General features: G+C 41.2%; 1 protein-coding gene across 31 annotated transcripts in view; it reads left to right on the top strand.

Moving 5' to 3' along the window:
• Positions 1-24,374, top strand: part of OBSCN (obscurin, cytoskeletal calmodulin and titin-interacting RhoGEF) — a 462,171-nt gene that overhangs the window by 162,992 nt on the left and 274,805 nt on the right. For 16 of the 31 annotated variants that reach the window (XM_075588062.1, XM_075588043.1, XM_075588055.1 and 13 more), the window contains 14 exons: positions 555-821; positions 3,595-3,861; positions 4,779-5,045; positions 6,161-6,427; positions 8,185-8,451; positions 9,170-9,436; positions 10,072-10,338; positions 12,603-12,869; positions 14,002-14,268; positions 17,095-17,361; positions 17,986-18,252; positions 19,487-19,753; positions 20,357-20,623; positions 21,882-22,148. In XM_075588062.1, coding sequence (XP_075444177.1) covers positions 555-821; positions 3,595-3,861; positions 4,779-5,045; positions 6,161-6,427; positions 8,185-8,451; positions 9,170-9,436; positions 10,072-10,338; positions 12,603-12,869; positions 14,002-14,268; positions 17,095-17,361; positions 17,986-18,252; positions 19,487-19,753; positions 20,357-20,623; positions 21,882-22,148 — 3,738 coding nt within the window. The remainder of the gene's footprint in view (positions 1-554; positions 822-3,594; positions 3,862-4,778; positions 5,046-6,160; positions 6,428-8,184; positions 8,452-9,169; positions 9,437-10,071; positions 10,339-12,602; positions 12,870-14,001; positions 14,269-17,094; positions 17,362-17,985; positions 18,253-19,486; positions 19,754-20,356; positions 20,624-21,881; positions 22,149-24,374) is intronic. The other 15 variants (XM_075588039.1, XM_075588040.1, XM_075588047.1 and 12 more) reach the window with 15 other exon arrangements.

Below are 24,374 nucleotides of genomic sequence, written 5' to 3'. Positions count from 1 at the left end.
GTCCCAGCACAGGTGGATCAATCAGTCCCAGCACAGGTGGCTCAATCAGTCCCAGCACAGGTGGATCAACCAGTCCCAGCACAGGTGGATCAACCAGTCCCAGCACAGGTGGCTCAATCAGTCCCAGCACAGGTGGATCAATCAGTCCCAGCACAGGTGGATAAATCAGTCCCAGCACAGGTGGCTCAATCAGTCCCAGCACAGGTGGATCAATCAGTCCCAGCACAGGTGGATCAATCAGTCCCAGCACAGGTGGATCAATCAGTCCCAGCACAGGTGGCTCAAACAGAGGCTCAGTCTTCGACTGAGCCACTGATTGGCTACCTGTGCTGAAGCAGGGATATCCTGAAAACCTGACTTGTTGGTGGCCCTTGAAGACTGGAGTTCGCCACTCCTTATACAATAAACGGTTTAGTCCATGTAAATGAATTGATTTAAAGGTACTGTATAAGTTGAGAGAATGTTAAATACAGTATACATGTTTATCTCACAGTTATTGATTGCCTGCAGACATATTCGTTGTTGACGCTCAGTTGGCCATCGTTGCTTTTCAGCTCTACCAGTTCTTTTTAAGCGAGGTCTCAAGAACGAGAAAACCAAGGAAGGTAGCACCGTGAAGCTGCACTGCGAGCTCAGCAAGGCAGGCGGCCCCGTCAGGTGGACAATGGGAGACCAGGTCGTGGAGCGCAGTGAGAAGTATGACATTAAACAGCACGGCGCTGTGGCGGAGCTTCATATTCTTAATACAAAGCCAGGCGATTCTGGAGACTACACGTGTGACACTGGGGATCAGAGGAGCACAGCTCACGTGACCGTGACTGGTAAGAAATGTTCATCAATTTCCCTTTCCACTCCAGCTAGTGTCTGAGGTTTATTTATTTATTTATAAAATATTTTACCAGGAAGTAATACATTGAGAGTTACCTCTCGTTTTCAAGTATGTCCTGGGCACAGAGTAAAACAAAATAATACATGGTTACAAGTACAGTTACATAAATGAACAAGGTATACATTATAGGTGCAGGCAACAGATCGGTAGAAGGAAAGTCCCAGGAGTAACGTCACTGTTTATTATGCAGCAGGTGAACCACGTTCAAATCCCACTGCAGGATGCGTGTTACCTTAAGCTAAGCCCATACAGCTTTTGCCCACGCGGAGGCGTGCGCGTCCATGATGTCACCCACGTGAAGCGGGTGCATTTTTCGGACATGCTAGACGCGCCGTCGGGGGGGGGGGCGTGTCTAGCGGTGTGCCAGTGATGTCACGGAACTGGTTCGCCCTCATTGGGCAAACCGCTCACGTTGACCCTGCCTGTCGCACGAGAAATCGGTTTCAACAGATTCCCCGCGCAACGCGCGCCCCCTCCTGCAGTCGCGGGCCCGCGCCATCTATTGGCGCGATCAATGCCTTAAGGCAATGTGATCGCGCCACGCGTGGATACCTCCACGCGGTCTGCAACAGCATGGACTGACCTTTAGATGAGTCTTGTTGCAGTGTTTAGTGATTCTGAACATTACAACACTTTTAGCCCTTTAAATTCCTTCTCCTTGAGACTATCTGTGGCACTCAGCCCTGGAGCCCATCTGTGGCACTCAGCCCTGGAGCCCATCTGTGGCACTCAGCCCTGGAGCCCATCTGTGGCACTCAGCCCTGGAGCCCATCTGTGGCACTCAGCCCTGGAGCCCATGGTAACCACAGTCAGTGTTCCACGTTTTATTCTTAGTTCTCCTATTGGAGAAGAGTATGAATACAGGGTGTTAGTGTTCGGAAGCAAAGGCAGCAACGCTTATTGTTACTGTATGTGGCTCCAATGATATGTTTTTTGTGTTTAGTTATAAGCTTAGGGGGCTGATCAAACGCAGTGTTTATTCACAGCAAGTTCAGCTTATAATTGTATTTATTTAATTATAAAATGTTTTACCATGAAGTAATATACATAGAGAATTAACTCTCGTTTTCAAGTATGTCCTGGGCACTGACACAATGACAATACATTGTTACACCTTATATTTACAGACATTTCATGGACAGGTAGGGACAATATATGTTATGGGCGTATTTAACCGTTACAGACAAGATTAAAATGAGAGACAGTTGAATTCTTGAAAGGACTTAAACTGGAGGTGGTTTTGAGGGTCTCTTGCAGTATTTTCCAGACGTGAGCTGCACGGTACGAGAAAGAGCTGTCGGATTCCTTGTTGAACCTTGTGACCGTGAACAGTCTTTTGGAGTCTGATCTCAGGTGATAGGTGCTGCGTGTGGTAGGGGTGAGGAGCTTGTTCATATAGCTGGGTAGCTTGCCCAGAAAGTGTTTGAAGGCAAGACAGGAAAGATGTACTTTGCGCCTGGACTCAAGTGATGACCAATCTAGTTCTTGGAGCATTTCGCAGTGATGTGTGTTGTAATTTCATTGAAGGACAAAGCGGCATTTTGAGTTGTAGAGGGCGTCTAGTTTGCTAAAGTGAGTTTGGGGTGGTGTAGCATACACTATGTCCCCATAGTCTATAATTGGCATTAGCATTTAGTGTGAGATGTGCTTTCTGACCAGCGGGTTTAGGGAGGTTTTTTCACCCACTTTGACATAGGATACAATACATCAGATGTCAGAGAGTTGGGGTTCCTTACAATGCATCTGATCTCAGGCGTGCTATTAGAGAGGGTTGGGGTTCCTTACAATGCATCTGATCTCAGGCGTGCTATTAGAGAGGTTGGGGTTCCTTACAATGCTTCTGATCTCAGACACGCTATTAGAGAGAGTTGGGGTTCCTTAGAATGCATCTAATCTGAGGCATGCTATTTGAGAGTAGAAAGGGTTTGGGTTCCTTACAATGCTTCTGATCTCAGACGCGCTATTAGAGTGGGTTTGGTTTCCGCAGAATTTAACTTAATAAATTAACATTTAAGACAAAGAGGTAAATGTTTTTTACATTTGAAAGAGTTTAAAACATACAGGAATTGGTGAATGAGTTGCATACCAAAGGATTCTAATGTCTATTTAGCTGTACAGTTGTCGATTAGGGAAATATTTATATCCAGCATCTCTATGCATCAACAAATCAAGCTATTGTAACCATTTCCACCCTGTGTGTAAGTTTTTGAGAGTTATGGAATGAGTTAAGGAGTACCTCCCCAACACACATTCTGTATAGGGATGGGATGTAATAAATTCAGCATCTAGTCATCACGTTTTCTTTGTTTTCAGTATGTCAAATATTGTAAGGTGACAAATTCCTCTGATTTACAATTTGTCACAATCCCCTTTCATTTGGTGCGGATACAAGATACACGTATTTTTGGTCTAAAATGTACATTTAATGTAGATGTTCTTTGCTGGAGTTTAATACATACTGTAGCTCCAAACTACAACACATTAGGCTTTGCCGTGTAAACCCCATGGATGCGCCGTATCTAGTAAGGTCAGCACCTATTTTTCTCCTCTGTCTCTTGAAACTCTGTCGGTCTGGAGATGTTATTTGTATATATATTATGCTAAATCTATCCATATACATGTGGAGACTAGGACAGTTCTTTCCCTTCTCCTGAAAATACACCGCTTCTTCAGAGCTTAATGCATTGTTCCTGCCCTTCTGTTAGCACTCCCTGTTCGCTTTAAACAAGACCTGAAAGACTTAGAGGTAGAAGAAGGCTCCAAGGTGACATTGTCTTGTGAGGTCACAAAGCCCGATGCCTCAGTGGTTTGGAAAAAAGGCATCACAATCCTTCAAGCAAATGACAAGTATGAAATCAGCCAGAAGGGAACCCTAATGGAACTAGTTATTCATAAGGCAGGAACAGAGGATTCTGGGAGCTACACCTGTGATACTGGAGACCAACAAACCGCTGCTCGGGTCAAAGTCTGTGGTAAGACAATACTTCATATCATATTGAGAACAGACAACAAGGGGCACAAAAATCAGCAAAAAAATATTTTATGAATTAAAGTAGATAAAAACGTATTTTTTTAAGTATCCTTCGGCTTACTACAAACTGCACTGACTATGTCATTATTCTGAAAGGAAATCCATTTTCCATTTTCTGATCACGCTTTGTATATTTCTTTTTGTTCAGATTATCTGCATCTGTTATTTTTCTATTTCTTATGTACACACTGATACTATTGATCTCAGAGTGTATACATTTCTATCAGTGGTTCACAAATAGACACACGCATTGCATCCTATCTCAGCAGTGGGTTATATACACATTTCCATGTAGGGGATAGAATTTGCACCACCCGTACGGAGAGAGAGATTTTACTTACCCTAAAGGGTTAAATAAGTTACATATAACTACATTTTAAATTATTTGATTAATTTTAAACAGACCAGTTTAAATAACCGCACCTACTGTATATATTTTGTATTCTTACTTTCTCCCCTTCATATCATAAGACTGAATAAGAGGGGATTCATCTCTAGGATGCAAAGAACAATGAAGAAATTCATCAAAGATTAGCACTGATTTTAAACTGGCTGTATCAATAATATCTGTTTAATAAAAGTTTAAGCAGGTGACTTGTGGTATGAAAATAGTGGGGGTATTTGTAATTTGAATGAATGCAATTCATATATCAATTATTTACCAACACTACCTCTTTTTTTTAAACTATATAACAAGATACACTATCACCTGTTCAGTGTAGCTGGTAAAATTCAAATATCGCCAACCTCAAAGGTTGATTTTATATGCTGACTTCATATTTGTTGTACCTTACTAGAAATACCCACTGCGTTTGCTCAGCGACTCCCCCTTTTTTCCTGCACCCATTTTCTCTGCAGAACTGCCAGCGCTATTTAAAGAACAACTGACGAATCAGGAAGCCCTTGAAGGGGAAAGCGGCACCCTGCGCTGTGAGCTCACCAAGGCGGGGGCTCCAGTGGAATGGAAGAAGAAACACAAGGCAATCAAACAAAGTAAAAAGTACAAAATGAGGCAGGAAGGGTCTGTTTCTGAGCTGGTAATATGTGATCTGGTCCTGGAGGATGCTGGAGATTACACCTGTGTGTGTGGTGACCAGCAGACTACAGCCGCTGTGAGAGTAACCGGTAAGGTCATCCTCTACTCCTCTACTTTTATCACACCCTGGCAGCTGCTAATCTTTATTTTCAAATGTAAAATTATTGGGGGTTTCGGGGGGCTATTGCTCTAGACCAGTGTGGGTCATCTCCAGCCATCAAAGGCCACCAACAGGTCATATTGTAAGGCTTTCCCTGCTTCTGCACAGGTGGCTCAATCAGTGGCTCAGTCGAAGATTGAGCCTCCTGTGCTGAAGCAGGGACAGCCTTTCAACCTGACCTGTTGGTGGCCCTTGAGGACTGGAGTTGGCCGCCGCTGCTCTAAACGTTTGATACTTTGGGTCAGTGTGTTTATTCTAAACCTTTTCTGGAGTAATATTTATATGTTTATTAAACTCCCTGAGCTTAATCAAGTAAATGACGTGAGAAACGGCCTAGTTCTGTACATGTCACTGAAATAACGCTGACATTGCGGCAGGTACATTAATTTATCATGTTTACATTCAAATGAATGGCAATTTTTGGACGGCACATAAAGTCCTTTTCTGTTTTGTTATCATATATTTCTTGAAGAAAATCCCTCAACATCTCTAGCAAAATCTTCTATCATTGGTAAAGTCTAGTAGTATAAGAAATAATACTCCTAAAAATAACCAGTGATGTACTTTACTTTTGTTTTGCAAGAAATGTGTCTCTGTACTGGAAATTAGGAGTTAGTGTAAAGTTCATGTTTGCATATTTAGGAATGGGGATTGTTCACCCCAAGGAATGGTTATAAATATGCTGTACTATACAATTATGTTTTGTTAAAATGCCAACACTAAAGTGAATTTTCACGTTGAAAATAGTTTGAAATAGTCTGATCGTACAAGAACTTTTTCCACGTCTTCCAGGTTGGTTTTGTACCTATCAGATTACAGTAATACCCAACAGTAGAACATCTTCCAGTAGGAGATCTTCCAGTAGGACATCTTCCAGTAGGACATCTTCCTGGAGTTGTCTTCATTTGTGTTGTTGGAAGTAGATTAGCGAGCATTAGGTTGTGCAGTATAAATAAGCAGTCCTCGTTGTTGAGTGATCCAGTAATGTGTCCTGGTCTTCCGTTACCTAAGTAGAAGATATTTCATTTATTCTGCATCCTTCAGCTTTGCCTCCACGTTTTAAAGAAGAACTGAAGAACGAAAAAGCCACAGAAGGTCAACAAGCCACACTTCACTGTGAGCTGACCAAGCCTGGAGCAGTGATGGAGTGGAAGAAGGGACACAAGTCTCTTGAATCCGGCAACAAATACGCTATGAAACAGGAGGGCCTCATTGCTGAGCTAACAATTAGTGATCTAGATGAGAGCGACGCCGGTGATTACATGTGTGTATGTGGAGATCAGAAGACCACAGCAGCTTTGACTGTGAATGGTAAAATAATCTACATACTCAACACATTTTTAATTTCACACCATTCACATTACTTATTCACTCCTTGCATGCTTAATGTCGACTTTCTAATAGCGTAAGATCTTTAAAACGGCTTTCACCACTTATTCACTCTTAAGAAATACCTTTTAGACATGCGCTTATTCTCAAGGTACTATGCATCTCTTCTGACTATGTACTGTAACAGTGTTTCCCCCACCACCTGGGAGATTCTACCATTACCGGTCGTGTGGTGGATGATACCTGCTGGTAACAGGAGGGCTGAGCTGTCCACCGGTGGTAGTGGGGACACAGGATCAGGTTTCTGGGGTACATTACCCACATGGTTCTCTAGCAGTGCAGCGCCTCCATCTGCTGTAGGCTCCAGATAGGCGAAGATGATCTCCTACAGTAGAACTAATCACCTCTCCCCCCCCCCCCCCCAGTAAGATCACACACCAGGCAGGAGGTATAACAACAGGAACGGGTTTATTCTCTCTGTCTGTACAGCACAGTAACCAGGCAGGTCTCTGCCCACTGCAGTCTCTAGGATGGTCAGCTGGAGAATGGTCCCTGGACCTACAGTACAGGCTAAGGGCACCCACAGCAGTCCTAGCTCTTCCCTGGCCCTCTAGCAGGACCAGGGGTATAGGGTATCACTCCTTTCCCCCCCGAAGGGAAAAGGAACAGGGTAGGCAATTCTGTGTGATTCCTGCCTCTCTCAAGGGGATGAGGCACTGACTAAATTTGGGGCGACACACCCTTAAGTACAGCCAGGAAGAGGGCACCAGGTCTGTCCCATGATTGGACATGCTCAAGCCTGATGTCACCGTCTCCCCTGTCACTCAAGTGCAGCACCAGGGAGTGGGGAAAACCCATATTGGCTACTGCTCCTACCAGGGCTTACTGTCAGGAGTAGAGCAGGTTAGTAGCCAGAGATTGCGTGGCTACAACTACTTTACCCATGAATCATCTTGTGAGCAGGAGTTGTGACGTTATTAAGAACACATTTTAGAATGGGTTACTTTATGGGACTCTTGCTCTTAGCATCAAATAACTCAGAGTATTCTGACTAATGATTGTCGTTAAATCTGAGACACCTAATTAACAAATGTCTTACATCTGACACATGCTGGGAACAAAAAACAAGTTGTATTCCTGTCTTGCTGAAAGCTCTGTATATAGCCCCCTTCATGTTAATCACAAAAATAATAGCAACAGCAAATTCCTGAGCAGAAAAACAAAAAGGTAGTTGGGTTGATAAAATGATATTTGCAAAATCTAACTTTTCTTTATAGATGTGAGCTTGAAGGGCCATATTGTTCAAACAGAAGGAAATGTAACTGGATACTGGAAAACAGATAATATAGTGTAAATGTGATCTTTGCTACACTATTTTCAGGTTTTCTCAGTTTAATCTTATATTTGAAAACCATAGTCTTTTTCAGACTCCGACGTGATTATGCTAATAACATCATCGGGGGGGGGGGGGAAGGGCCATTGTACTATTAAACGTTTATGCATAAAAACATCTATGAGCAATGTTTGTGTGGTTTAATCATTAACAGCATGGCATTAAATACAAGAAACCTCAACAAAAAGCTTTTGGGTCCTGCATTAAATCTTTTATCTGTATCATCCATTGTCTTACATTGGACGCAGTGACAGATCAGTGCGTTCAATTGCTTTCTTTTATCATTTAAATGTTAAGTATGAGCGCGGTGCGTGCGTGATATTGCTGTACCTTTTGTATGGAATAGCTCTGCCTGCACTCTTCAAAGAAAAACTGAGAGATAAGGAGGCAACAGAAGGCGAAGATATCACCCTTCACTGTGAGCTGACCAAGCCGGCCAGCACTGTGGAGTGGAAGAAGGGCCACGGCGCATTGAAGCCAAGTGACAAGTATAGGATGAGACTCGATGGCTCAGCTGCTGGGCTGACCATCCTGGACGTCAATCTCAAAGATACTGGAGATTACACTTGTGTATGTGGAGACCAGCAGACCACAGCCAGTCTAATAGTCAATGGTAAAGTGCCAACAAATACATTTGATATGGGGGGAAAAAAAATGTTAAATATAAAATGACTACTTCATACATCCTGATACTTGCTATCTTTTGTACTTTGAACACAATGGGCCCATATAACCACTGTAGTGCTGCATGGGCGTACAATGCATTGTAGTTCCATCCAAGACATTACAGATTACGGGCCTATTCGTCAAACTCTGATATTGTCCATGCAAAATCACCAGATAATGGCGTGCAATTCGCCGCAATGCAAATCCGGAATTTTTGTGGTATTCATTGAGCATTATCGATGCATAAAAATCACATTTCCTTTGCATGTATTTTTTTTTTTGCGACACTGACGGGAAAACTAACTTAAATCTCACCTCTCTCCTGCAGACAAGATAGGGCTTTTGCTGGAGAGAAAGAGAGAGAACAATTTAGAAGAGGGCAAATTGACGTAATTACCTCGAAATAGATTACCCTTTAGTCGCAACGCTGAGTAACTTTTGATTGGACTGAAGATGCCAGCGCCTTTTTATAGCCAATACATTTTTAGCATTGCATTGCCTCTATATCATAGCACATGATAATATCTCTAATCTTACGTCCGTGGGATGTTGGTTTTATCATATCTCTGCTGCTTATCTCGTTTGCCGGTTTTCAGATAACGTTGGTCTACTGGTAAATCTTAACACCAACATTGACCATGTGAAATCTATTCTACAATCCTCAGCGCTGCCGGCACTTTTCAGGGAAGGCCTGAAAAATGAAGAATCCACAGAGGGCGAAGTGGTCACTCTGCATTGTGAGTTGACCAAGCCCTCTGCTCTGGTGGAGTGGAAGCTTGGCCACAAAGTGCTCAAAACAAGTCACAAATATGAAATGAGACTAGACGGCATCATTGCAGAGCTGCTGATTCATGATTTAGAGTTGAAGGACACGGGAGAGTATACATGTGTGTGCGGAGAGCAAGAGACCAAAGCTGTCGTTAGAGTGAATGGTAAACAAAATATCTTCATTTTTGAAAGAATATCCGACAGTAGAGAATTTGAGATAATTCTTAATTTTTAGCCAAGATGTTAGCCAAGAGATTACTACACCCTATATTTCCTCTCTCGAATCTTGTTGCACTAAGTTTCATCCCATTATGACGCATCTTCCACAGTGTTTTCCATTCTTCTGCTCATGACACAATTTGTTACTGAATTAGTTGGCTGGTTGGTCTTTACAACATTGTATATTTTATAACTGCGGAGACCATTCATTTGGTAGTTGCTTCCGACAATAGGAAATATTGAGGGGCAATAAAGAACAAGTTGAAAATTCAGCCGTTTTGTAAAAATTATCTCCATGCTAAACCATACAAAGGAATCAGGCTTCCAACAAAATAAGTTATTTGAACACATAAAAAGCAAAGATACTATAGGATATATTATGTACGCACACATTCACAACTACAAATCTACCTTATCCATCTCAATATGATGTGAGTTGGCTATGTGTGCAAACTAGCTTAGGTTTTGACATTTGAACACAAGGGTTTATGAGGTTACATGCAAATGGGAAACAGTTGAATCTTCTCCGTATTTTTCCTTTTGTTTCCTCACTATAAATTGTACGTTCCACGTTCCCCAGCTCTGCCAGCTCATTTCAAGCATGAACTCAAGGATGAGAACGTAACCGAGGGAAACCAAGTCCTCCTGCACTGTGAGCTAAGTAAATCTGATGTCGCCGTGGAATGGAAAAAGGATAACAAGGTGCTTAAAGCATCCGAAAAATATACACTCCGGCAGGAGGGCCCTGTAGTGGAGCTGGTCATTTGCAATCTAGATGAAAAAGATGCTGGAATGTACACTTGTGTGTGTGAAGACCAAAAGACCTCATCATGTTTAAGAGTTATAGGTAAAAGAAGCGCAATTTAACAACATCCAAGAATAATGGCAACCCCCTTATTGTACTGTAGCTCACTTCACAGTTTGGTTTTAGTAGATGGCTAATGTATTTTTATTACTAACTCATTGGACATACACTGACATTTCCAGACTCCTTATAATCTCTGTGCTGCTGTGAGTGTCTATTGAGCATTATAGAATAATTCATTGAAGGCACTGGTCAAAGTTCCACAATAAAGTACTGTGCATTAATCCAAGAAAATAAATATTATAAATAAGGGAGCAAAAGTCCTGAAAACCCTGCATTTTTATGCTATAACATCAGGAAAAAAAACTTTTTTTTTAATCAGGTGCTTTAAAAAAATAAAATAAATACATAATAATAAATATATATATATATATGTATATATATAATCAAAAAATAAATAGATGATACCGTTCTGTGGCTAACGAAATGCTTTTATTTGTGCGAGCTTTCGAGATACACTGATCTCTTCTTCCGGCGATGTTACATCGCCGGAAGAAGAGATCAGTGTATCTCGAAAGCTCGCACAAATAAAAGCATTTCGTTAGCCACAGAACGGTATCATCTATTTATTTTTTGATTATTGAAGCTCGGCTAACACGGTACTGATACTTCTACATGTATATATATATATATATATATATATATATATATATATATCAACTGTAAATATTCCTGTATATTCATTTGCATGTCTTAGACAGGTCTGCAACCCTGTCTTTCACCATTATCACCCAGCACACAGCACTTCCACTGCAGCAAGGGATTCTGGGAAATGACATGCAAATGAGCACACAGTGCCACCTTTTATCTCATGCTCACATTACATGACCAACCCTTAGCCAATGCATGCTGCTTTAGACACAGCTTTTAAGCAAGGGCTTGGGAGATGGTGAAAGACAGGGTTGTAGACCTGTCTAAAACATGCAAATGAATATACAGGAATATTTACAGTTGCTTTATGCTTTACTGTGGAGGGTTTTAGTCACTTTTTTTACCCACCATAACCTTAATATATATATATACCAAGGACATTTCCACTGGAACAGGACTTTATGTATTGAAGGTTTTTTATTATATATTTTTATCTTTTGACAAATTTTTTCTATATATTTTTTATTAATAAATATTTTTTTAGATTTTTTATATTTTTTCCTTTAGGGTTTTTTGTCAGGAGATTGCATTGCCATTTGTTTATTTTAAAAGTTTTATCATAGTGTACTAGCCCTATCTAGCTGCCCCTTCAAGCCTATCCAATTAGCTATTGTCTCTCCCACTAGTAATTTATAATTAATATTTATAATTAACTGGTTATTTAGCGGCGCTACTTCATATTGTTTTTTTGTTATATATATATATATATATATATATATATATATATATATATATATATATATATATATATATATATATATATTACGTCCTATAACATTTCAACCACATTTGTCAGCAAAGGGAAAAATATTGTAGGATCGTGTCATACTTTTTGGAAAACACGTGTGTTTTTTTGTTATTAGGGCTGACAATTTTTCCATGAAGGCAATCACTTGTCTTCTGTATGTTTTTCACATTCCCATTATTAGCCATTTGTATTTGTATTAGCCTCCTTATGGACAAAGGCCCCCAAAACACCGTCGCTTGACAATAACATATTTTTGATTAATCTGCACGTCCCAGTCTTAACGGCTTCTTTCATAGAAGTAATAAAGAATAGGGAGACTTGGTGCATTAGCTCAGCGAGCTCAGTAAGTCAGCTGTGCCAGTGAAATGGGGGAAAAGAGAAAAGACCCTCAAGCCAAAACATAAGTACAATTTCAAGGAGGATAGGTCATTGCAGACCTTGTGATCCAAGAACTGGAAGATACAGGAGAGGACATTAGTGTCCTCTGAGAACTGAAGGCTCTCGCTGTTGACTCTTTATTACAAGTGTCCTATTTGAGTAATATTTGAACTGGTTTGCAGGTTTGGGTACCATTGCGTTGTTGGCCATCCTACAGTAGATAAGTTACTGGGATAACTCTCCCAGCTGAATAATTGTAGCAAAACCTGTACAACAAAAACCCAGCATCAGGTTTATCAAGAAAAAGCAATGAAGGCAATTTGAGTTTTTTCTTTGATTCTAGTACAATTCTTTAATATTAGTTTTGCCCAGTCTTTGTACCCAAGATGTATATTTTAGGCCGCAGCCTCATTTTGTACTTACTGTACTATACCTTAATACATCTTCTGTTCATTCTACATTTTGTCAGCTCTGCCCCCGCGATTTAAAGAAGAAATGAAGAACGGGGAATCTGTTGAAGAGGAATCAGCAACTTTTCAGTGTACTCTGACCAAAGCTAATGCTTCTCTGGAGTGGAGGAAAGGAAGCACAGCTCTCAAACCGAGTGACAAATACAGAATAAAGCAGGAAGGGCTTGTTGCAGAGCTCGTAATTTGTCATTTAGATCTGCAGGATGCTGGGCAGTATACTTGTGTATGTGGAGATCAGCAGACGACGGCTTCACTGACAGTGAACGGTAAAATACTTATATATTTCTAGTTGATACCGTGATGTTCTGCCATTTACTGTATCTCCACCCATAGCATATTCATCTTCTTGGCATTCTCTTCATTATCCATCTTTCACCTCATATTTCCATGCTTGTTTAACCTCTATCTGTGTCCTGTCCTGTATGTGGAGATGACTTCACTGACAGTGAAGGGTAATGTGCAGTCTTCAATGATGGCTCAAACCTTCGAACCATCTATATTACCATCTATCACCATTATAATATATCATGTCTTCTGATATTTCCGTGTGCTCTTAGTTATTTTCTCCTGGGATTGATCTCGTTTCCTTATCCTATTGCTGTTTCTCTGATATTGATCAGCACCTGATCTGCACACGTTTCCATGTTTTCACCAGGGTCACTTTTTTTTGGGCCTGTTAACATGTTGCTTTTATTTTATTGATTGGATTATGCAAATTATATATATTTATCAATCAAGGGAGGGTGTAGAAATGTAGTGTTTCTTTGTGGCAGAGCACAGAAAGGAAACAGGTGCAGTGTTCCATTCTGTACGCATGCTGTAGCATTGCACAGATTGGTTCTATTTCTTCTGAAAGAAACAGTGGTAACTCCAACTGAGAATTTTGTCCGAAAACGGCCCTATTGGCCTCTTTGGCACATATAGAAGCAGCCCTTATGTATTAGATGGTATACCTGTAGTTGAAATGAAATTAACTTACTATAGCCATGCTAATTGCTGACCCAGTGTATGAGACCGGTCAGAGTGCCCTTATTGCCCTTATCTGTGTTTAATTTGTGTTGTTTCTGTACACCTTACAGTATATTAAACTTACTGTACAAGCTCAGATATTCCTCCCGATAAACAGGCGATTGTTTCCCGGCCACACAATTTTTTAATGCTTCTTTCTGTTCACTGTTCAGCACTGTCTTCTTGTTTTAAAGACGAAGACATTGCTTCAAAGAAATAATTGTATTTCTGTCTATGGAGAAACACCGACGTAAAAGCATTGACATTAGGCCGTAGTGTAAAACATAGAAACCCCTTCCTAATGTTTAATACATTGCCTTGGATCTATATGGGTGACTACAGGCTTCTATCACATATAATCACCCTTCTGTTTACTCCACCTTCCGTCAGCTCTGCCCCCGCGATTTAAAGAAGAACTGAAGAACAAGGAAGCTGTTGAAGGGGAATCAGCAACTTTGCATTGTGCGCTGACCAAGGCTAATGCTTCCCTGGAGTGGAGGAAAGGACACAAGGCTCTGAAAGCGAGCGACAAATACAGAATGAGCCAGGAAGGGCTTGTTGCAGAGCTGGTTATCAGTGATTTAAATCTGCAGGATGCTGGGCAATATACTTGTGGATGTGGAGATCAGCAGACAACAGCTTCCCTGACAGTGAACGGTAAAATACCATTGATAGTTCCCACCTTGATGTCCTATTATCTGTCCCCACCATTATCTGCCATTCTTAGCAGCTATTTCTCTTCCGTCATCTTTTACTTGATCTTTTTCCATCCTGATCCATTTGCTTCTCTCCCCGTGATCCACCTCTTTCTTTCTCCCCATATTTGTATTTCTTACCCTCTATCCCTAGTTTGGGCTGCTCACTGTTTCCATTTTCCATATAGAGCAGGAGTGGCCAACTCCAGTCCTCAAGGGCCACCAACAGGTCAGGTTTTCAGGATATCCCTGCTTCAGCACAGGGGGCTCAATTAAAGACTTACCCACCTGTGCTGAAACAGGGATATCCTTAAAACCTGGCCTGTTGGTGGCCCTTGAGGACTGGAGTTGGCCATTCCTGATATAGAGGTTTTCATGTCCTCCTTTCCACCTGCCAACGTTTCACATGCCAACGTTTATATTATTCTGTGCTCCCAGCTTTTTTATTTCCAGGTAAGAGAGGGGGCAAAGGTACATGATATGAATCTGTATCTATATATATATTTTTGAAAACGTTGTATGTGCCTGTCCCTATGGGCAATCTGATTGGTCCGTCGGTCTGTCACTCAGCCTCTGGCCAATCAGATTGCTCCGTGGCCCGCCCCCCTCTCATTGGCGTGCTTGCTTCTTTGGCCTCGACCGTCCCTCCTCGCACCGCCACCAGGCCATTCTCTTCTTCTCCCTCCCTTTCCCCAGTGCCCCCCTGTCACCTGCGTGTTGCACGTGTGCTCCGAGCCGTCCAGCACGCTGCGGCTGCTCCCGCTCCTCGGGCGGCTCACTGTCCTCCCGACGCCGGCTCGCGCATGCTCCGGACCAATCAGATTGCCCATAGGGACAGGCACATACAACATTTTCAAAAATATATATATAGATATATATTTTTTTTAGTCTAATGACATTCAATGTCTTTAATACATACAATGGTCCTGAATTATTTAAGTCATCTTTCTTTATTAATTGGATAAGATGTTTTAGTTGGATATTTAGGGTTTAGTTCAGTTGTTTTCAAAAAAAAATTGGTTAGGGAACCCCAGAATTTGATTTTGAAATTCTGGGGAACTCCAACCCTCGCCCCCTGTCTCTCGTCTCCCCCCGTCCTCCCATCGCCCGTCTCTCTCCCTCCCCCCTCTCGTTGCCCCATCACTCTCCCTCTCCCCCTCACACTCTCTTCCTTGCAAGCGTACACACACTCTCCAACTTACACCCATACACGCACACACTCTCCCACATACACACACACTCTCACTTACACACACACTCCCACTTACACACACACCCACACACACACTCCCACTTACACACACACACACACTCCCACTGACACACACACACACTCTCCCACTTCCACACACACACACTCTCCCACTACCACACACTTACACACACACACTCCCACTTACACACACACACACTACAGTTACATTTACAGGGCAATTATAATAAGAAGAATATTTGAAGATATTAATAAATGCAAAAATAATAAATATTTTTTTTTTATTCATTAATATAAGAAGATTATATGACGCTTACTCCTTTAATTGTCAGAGGGGGCATTGCTTCGCATGTCGCTCTGGCACGGACTGGGAATAAATCTACAAAGGTTTCCAATTTCCTGGGTAAACTCTGAACTCCTGTCCGGACTGTTCAGGAGTGAGGCACTTGGAATGTGTCCGTCCCCACCTTGTCCCCTCCCGTCCCCTCTGCGAGAGCGCGTGCCGACCAGAGCAGGCAGTGAGAAGGATAGCGGTGACCGGGATGCTGCTGCTGCTTAGCTATGTGGGGGTGCCGCAGCAGCTGGGAGAGTTGTCCTGGCTCTCCCACCCTGGCGGCCACAGAACCCCTGAGGGGTGCTCACGGAACCCCGGTGCTCAGTGGAACCCAGGTTGAAAATCACTGGCTTAGTTGTTTAGTTACGGTTTAGAGTTTCTTGCATGGTCTGTGTGGGTCACGTAACTAACAGCAGAGCAGTGAAATGTTGTAATGCATTCCCAATGCTAAGTAGTAACAGAAAATTAAATTAATGGGTTCAATGGAGACAAACATACAGTAATGTAATAAAGGCCACCATTCAATGTGCTGTGAAGCCGTCTTCTTCATGCTGAGATCCATTGAAATTAATAGAACTACAATTTTCTCCATCACAGGGAAGACGACTTAACAGCTTATGGAATAGGGACTTAGGGCAATATTTACTAAGCAGTCTTCTGCCATAATGCACACTGCACAAGTCACTGGGCTACAGGGTATCTTTCTGCACCGGAAGGTGGCTTATGGCTGAAGCCTGCTTAGTAAGTATGGGCCTAAATCTGGCTTCCTTACTAAACACTAGTGGACTGACTGTGATTTACTCATATAAAGACAAGTGAAAACACTTAAATACTTAAACACTGACCCAAAGGTGTAGGCCCAAAATAGTAACACATTTGTTAAAGGAGCAATACACTGAAAGATAAATGATCTCCTGTGTTTAATATTCCACACTTTAGCTTTTCTCAGACGTAGCGGTCCTCATCCAGTGTATACTGTAAGACCTCCACTCAGTATCCTCCGAATATTTGCTACGTATACGTATTTCTGCTTCCAAAGTCCTGAACAGTTGAAAGGATAAAGGATCGGGTTGCTTAAGTAACATATGGTATTTGTCACCATGGAAACGTAACGGGACGTTTGACTTGATCAAACCTTTAATAATTTTGTCTGCAAGATTTCATGCACTGGCGGCATTACTGTGTAATTCCCTGTGTATGGTTTTACACGTAACACACCTGTTCAATGTACCTTCCGTCAGCTCTGCCCCCGCGATTTGAAGAAGAACTGAAGAACAAGGAAGCTGTAGAAGGGGAATCAGCAACTTTGCATTGTGCGCTGACCAAGGCTAATGCTTCTCTGGAGTGGAGGAAAGGACACAAGGCTCTGAAAGCGAGCGACAAATACAGAATGAGCCAGGAAGGGCTTGTTGCAGAGCTGGTTATCAATGATTTAAATCTGCAGGACGCTGGGCAATATACTTGTGTGTGTGGAGATCAGCAGACGACGGCTGCACTGACAGTGAACGGTAAAATACAGTCTATGTTTCTTGTTCATACCTGGATGTCCTGCCACCCTTATAACATTCATCTCCTCTCTCACTCTCTCCCGTCTCTTCTCCTTCCTCATCTTTATCTGCCCTGATCTATTTGGCATTCTTTCCATTATTCCCCCCCCATATTTCATACCATCTGCCTAATGCGTTAGTTTGATTTTAGTTACAGTATATGTTTGTGACTCCGTTTATTGTACAAGAGGCTGTATATCGAACTTTTCGTTTAGTAAGCTTTGTAGGCAGGAACTTGTAATCTACTGTAATTGTTAAACCCCAATTTACAGTGTGAGAATTATGAATACATTAAACAAATAACACAACTGAATGTAACATAAAGCAAAATAGTAATGCATTTTACCCATTTTTCATACTGACCTGCTCATACATTTCATTTCAACATTTGTAATAACACAGTGTGAAGAAAACAGCTCACTGAAGATGGGGTTAAGTGAGTGTCTAGTAGTTTACTAATCGTGTTCATGTTGCTTCTTGTGCTCACACAATGCACTCATGTATTTTAGTTCATTATGTTTTTAAAGAGACAGTAACATTTCTCCTCTGCCGCTGAGACTCTGTTTCACCTCCTGCCCTGCGTAGCTCTCCCTATAGTTTTCATTGAAGAACTGAGAAATGAAGTGGCAACCGAAGGCCAAGCGGTCACTTTGCACTGTGAGCTGAACAGGTGCAACGTGCCGGTGTCATGGAAAAGGGGCGACCGCGCGCTGAAAGCGAGTGAGAAATACGGGATGTCGCGCGAGGGGGCTGTCTCTGAGCTAAGAATACAGAACCTTGATGTAAAAGATGCCGGAAACTATACGTGTGTGTGTGAGGACCAGGAAACCACGGCAGTCCTAGCAATACAGGGTAAAATATGTGCTGCATATGCAGGGCAATGCTTTAATTATATCAGTTTGTCAACACTTTCCCCTCTTTCCTTGTATAATGTTCATCTTTTAACTCATTCGGTTTTCCAGAACTTCCTTTGTAATGTACACCGTACATGTCCACCTCTCATCATATCCTCATCTCCATTGTATTTTCATCCTTCTTCCCGTCATCACCCCTACCCACCTTCTCTTTCTTATCCCCCTCATCTCCCATATCTTCCTTAGCCTCCTTATCTTTTTTTGTATCTCCCCTACCCTCCTTATCTTCCATATCATCCTTACCGTCTCTTCCGTCTCCTCTTTCCATCTTTTCCATCCGTTTAATTCATCTACTTTTTTTTAATCTCATTTATAATCGCATCTATTCTTCACACTGTACTAAACTTGATGACCTCTACACGTCAATTTACTTTTCATTCCCATGTGTCCATCCACTTGTACACATTGCTTTTGGGCCATTTATTGAGCACCTCATGGCCTTTTTTATCTGGAAAGTAAATATTCATTATGCGTTTCAATGGGCGTCTATTTCTAAATCTACCAAGAGCTTTGGTAAACTCTTGAAGAAATATTCTGATCTGACTACTAGCCAACTCTAATGCAATCTGAAAAAGGCCTCATGTCCATATATTGCCATGTAGTTGGTTATAAAACCTAAACTCTACATATGTGTGTTTCTCACACGTTATCTCTGCACGAAGGATCTCCTGTATTTCAACCACATTGCTATTTTTTTTTCCATCCTAGAAACTATTCCATTTATCTACTTCACATTCAGGAAAAAGGTGTTGTCTTACCTTGGCACTGAGTCTATCTCATGTCCCCTTGTTGTAGAACATATGTGTTATCTCTTGTACGTTTCATTTATACTCGTGAGTTCTTTTAATGTAGCCTTCATCAATCATCTCCCTCCTTTCATCCATATTGTCCAAACTAAGTTCCTTAGCCCTCTTCTTGATGGCCCATATCTGGTGCTACTATCGCGTGAGGTCCACCTGAATATCTGTGGTCTACCAAAATGTGAGTGCGGTCTACACTAGATGGTGCTATGCTTAAGCTGGAGTCATTGAAGCCCATCAATGAACGGAAAGGTGAAGTTTCCGGTAGACCTTACCCTGTAGTAGCATCCCATATGTTCTAGTCCATGTTAGACCTACTGGGTGTGTTGTGTGCGTGTGTTTGATCCGTTACGTCTTTGTTGCTTTCCTCAGAGTTGCCTGTACTTTTTAAAGAAGAACTTAAAAATAAGGAAGAGACAGAAGGGCAAGTAGCCGTTTTCCACTGCAAGCTGACAAAACCTAGTGCTGTGGTTGTATGGAAGAAAGGACACCAAACGGTTAAACCTAGTGACAAACATAAAATGCGACAGGAGGGTGTCACAGCTGAACTTATCATCAGTGATCTAGATGTAAAGGATGCTGGGAATTACACATGTGTGTGTGGAGAGGAGGCAACTACAGCTACCTTAACAGTGATCGGTAAACATTTTATACAAACACATCTATGTTTCTCCGTTACTTCACCTGTTACGTCAGGGGTGCCCAACTCCAGTCCTCAAGAGCCCCGGATATCCCTGCTTCAGCATAGGTGGCTCCGTCAAAGGAGCCACAGGAGGCTCTTATTGAGCCACCTGTGCTGAAGCAGGGACTGATGGAGCCACCTGTGCTGAAGCAGGGATATTCTGCAGACCTGACCGGGTTATGTCATCCACCTGAGCATTATCAATTGTCACATAGTTCTTCAGTCTTGCATGGATATTGCCTACATTTTTTTATTAACTCTGTATTTGCATCCTTTATACAAAACGATGCTCGGCACAGCTAACAGCAACTCTAAAGACAGATTGGTTTTTTTTTTTTTTTTTTACTGTTTGCCCTAACATTTATTTTTCATATGCAGATGGTGGGGAAAAAAATCTGACTTCCCAGTGATACTTTTCTTGTTGTTGATTGATCCATTCAGTTCCATCAATAGTTTCCTGGCCCCGCCAGGAATGAATGGTTTAGCAGGAGAATAAGCCACAATGCAACATAACTACATGGAATGTTCATGCACGTCTCTGTCCACACTGTATTCCGCAGAAACGCCCGCACAATTCAGCGTTGACCTGAGAAACGTTGAGGTTGCAGAAGGGGGAACCGCCACTTTGCACTGTGAGGTGACAAAGCCTTCCGCCTCTGTGCAGTGGAAGAAGGGAGACAGAGCACTCAGACACAGTGACAGATATGACATGAGGCAGGACGGTCCTACAGTGCAGCTGCTAATATGTGATCTAGACCTATCAGACGCTGGCGAATATACGTGTGTTTGTGGAGACCAGAAGACCTCTGCTTCATTAACTGTGAATGGTAACATTATTTTGTCACAGTCTTTGTCTTAACAATTGACTATGTCTGTACAAGCTCTATTAGATATATAGTAGTTATTTTGATACCTTTTATTGGACCAATATGAAAATTACTCGTACACTCTGAAAAAGGGGCTAATTCAGTCTTAAATTCTAATATTCATCAGCAAATCATTTTCGTGTCAGCCAATAGAAGGTTAAAACTAATGACTAAACACACTATTATACTGAGTTATTTGTCTTTGTGCATATAGAATAATGTATGCTTCTGGTTTGTTCATGTATATGGCTTTATATTTTTGTTTTGGCTACTAAGAAAACATTTACTAATTTTGCCATGGAAGTGGAGTACATTTTAACATGATGTTTTGCGTGTGACTTTGCAAATCTAGTCCATCATAAACCTATTGGCTACAGTTCTCAAGCTTTATATGCAGAAATAGTACATCAGACAACCAATCTGTCGTCTGTAACCATAGGTTATTACCATAGATTCATATACATTATACAAATAAACGTGGTTCCTATGCATTACGCATTTCATCAAACAATTCTTCTTTAATAGGCATTATGGACCATTTTTGTAATGGGGACGAAGCAAATTCCCTTCTTGCCCTATATGCTTTGCAAACAACCTTACATTTAAAAACATTTCACACTCCAAAAATCCATTAAGAGAAAACCAAGTGAATGTGAATGCAAGGTATCCTGTCATAGCACTGCTTAGTAAATATGGCCTGATATCTTTATTGAAAAGCAATGTTTATAAATAAGTCTGAAGAAGGGACTTAAGCGATCCTGAAAGTCTTTATCTTTAAATATTACTAGGTCATGGAATACATTCTCAGCATATTTGTTATTTATTTATTATGGTCAAATGATCCCTATACAATGTGTGTTTGTGTGTTGTATAGGGATCATCTGACCATAATAAATAAATGAAAAATACATTGAGAATTTATTCCACGACCTAGTAATATTTATGTATACATTCATATACTGTATACACACACATAGATGGTACCCCTTTACTCCCTTAATAAATAATTCTAAATCCATTTACATTAAGGCCCAGTCTTCTGCCATGAGACACATTCTGGCGCTTTAAGGCAACCGATAGCCCATTGACTTTGCCTGGGCTGTAAAGTATCTTCCAGCGATGGAAGGTGTCTCATGGCACAAGACTGCTTAGTAAATAAGGCCCTAAATACTTCCATATTTGTTTTACTCTTCAACAACGCCCCTTTTCCCACTATTAGCTCTGCCTGTTGTTTTCAAAGAAGAACTGAGGAATATGGAAGTGACAGAAGATGACACAGTGACTCTGCATTGCGAGTTGAGTAAACCCAACGTTGCAGTGGAGTGGAAGAAAGGAAACGACTTACTCAAACACAGTGACAAACACACCTTCCGACAGGATGGCTCAGTGGCCGATCTTGTCATTCATAACCTAGACCTAAAAGATGCAGGAGAATATTCCTGCACATGTGGGGACAAGAAAACTACGTCCCTGGTGACCGTTAATGGTAAAAAAATATATATTTTTTTTTTGTTTACTTCATTTGTGGAATAAACAAATGTCAACACTAATGTTAATATTCTTCCACTGGCTGGTCCACCTTCATCCAGTTGTCATCCCTCAAATACCACATCTGCCCCTTTAAAAGAAACCTTTCCTCCTTTCTTGCTGTCTTTTGATCCCTTTCACAATATCTTACCGTGAACTTTCTTGCACTTGTTGACGGTTCCACTTAACTTTATATCTCACATTTATGGTATCTGTCTGTTTCCCTCAAGTCATCATGGGTCATAAATTGGGTACAGTGGTTTACAACGAGGTACAGATGTTGTCCACTCTATTGCACGTGCTGCCATGCTCCCCTGGTTGAAATACCACTGTAGCTCCGAACCCCTCTCGCGCATGCGTCCGATTCAAAACAGTGGGCGCTTCTATTGCTCGAGTGTCGTGTATGGAATGTCTTCCATTGAGATTTGGGAATCTAGATGAGATATACAGCAATGATACATTTTTCAGCTAGGAGTCGAGAAGAGTCTTTCTGGTACATAAGGATAGCAGCAGGCATAACCATGTCCGGGCAAAACTGGGATCTTATTTCCCTATCATTAACCTAATTCCTGTTGGTGAAGTATTTAATTTATGCAGTAACACACTCTTCCGACTTATAAGAATTTCAAAACTTGCTTTAAGAAAGCCAGAACGGCAATGCTATGTTAGGGAGAAGTTAAAGGCTTACTACTATTGTTCATTTATTCCATACAAACGTGAAAACTAAATGTGCTCCCAAGATTCAGCCCCACAGGTGTATTAGTTGTAAGTGACTCTACTCTGTATTAGTTACTCTTCCACTGAGGGCCCGTTTGTGCCGGAAGGGGTTTAAAGTAAACAAAATTTAAATTTACCCTACTCTCCAAAATTGCTCATAAAAACCACAATGTATTTAAAAAAACAGAAACAAGAAATAGATAAATGTTCAGTGAAACAATTTGGCCAATCCACTGTGTCTTAACTTTTTAAAGGCTCATAAAAAAATAATAAAAAAACATACACTCCAATAAAAATCTTCAGCATCCAATTAGTCTTATATATTAAAAAAAAATGTAGTTTCTGCTCACAAATTCCCAGGGGTATTAATAATAATAGTCAATTGAGGCAGGATGACATGAATAAATGCTTATGAATTTGCAAGAGAAAACACCTACCTGGGCCCTATTAGGAAAGTAATTACATTACCTTCTCTCAGGAACCGGGATAGTCAGTGTTAATCCATCTGGTACTCTGGCATGTTTGTCATTGGTTTCAGCATGCGGTGTGCTCCGCGTATATGGATATCCAAGGTAACCATGTGGCGTGAAATGCGTAGGGAAGCTTTTTGTTTGTAAATGTGATTCAATACATATATTTGTAATATTTTTCTAATCTGGCTGTTCCTTGCATTAAGTGCAATGGTGGCGGGGATTACTTTTCTTTTTTGGGCCAATTAGTCCTAATCTATGGGCCTGATGGCCCCCTCCAATCAATGCAGAAATGGATCCTCTGCTGCTTAACACTCAGCAACCCTCTTCTCATTTTTGCAACCTTTCTTAAAGATTAGAAAAACACTAGGGTTAGGGAGTGATCACAAAACCACACTAATTGAGGCAAATAATGAGTAAATAAATGGTAATCCAAAAAAGTGGGTGCAAACTGTGAACTGTAAAGTGAATCAGAAAAGGGGGGGGGCAGGAGAACACAAAATGGATGTGTCTCCCAAAAGAATCCACTATAATGCACTCCTACTTAGTGTAAAATTTAACTTTTAATATATTAACATAAAACATATATTACCTAAAGCGTTGTGTATTGTGCATTAAAAATAAATTAAATTGACAATAACTAGCGTCTGTGTCAGTGAATGTGTGTTGGAGTGATCTCAACCGACAATTGGTAGTAGAAGCTACAGGACACAGAACGCTGCTTAGTCAGGGTATAAACCCCTCTGGGGCACCTATGAGATCAGGTACACGAGTAATAGTAAATAAATAAATAGACATGCACACACACTTCTTAAAGATTCTTGCTTCTTTTCTTCATAGGAGCTGTTGCTCATTCAGGTTCCAGGTTCAAATGTTCTGTGTGGGAGTGGGTGTTTTTTTTTTATAGTGGGCCTCATAACCTCACATCTGAAATGGGTACCAGCAAGTGTGCTATTGTCAGTAAATAACTCATTTGCATGCTCAATGTATACATCATG

The sequence above is a fragment of the Ascaphus truei genome, chromosome 2, assembly GCF_040206685.1.
Source record: "Ascaphus truei isolate aAscTru1 chromosome 2, aAscTru1.hap1, whole genome shotgun sequence".
In the NCBI taxonomy this organism is placed as follows: Eukaryota; Metazoa; Chordata; class Amphibia; order Anura; family Ascaphidae; genus Ascaphus; species Ascaphus truei.
The sequence above is the reverse complement of the archived record's forward strand: the minus strand, read 5'-3'. Positions and strand labels throughout refer to the sequence as shown.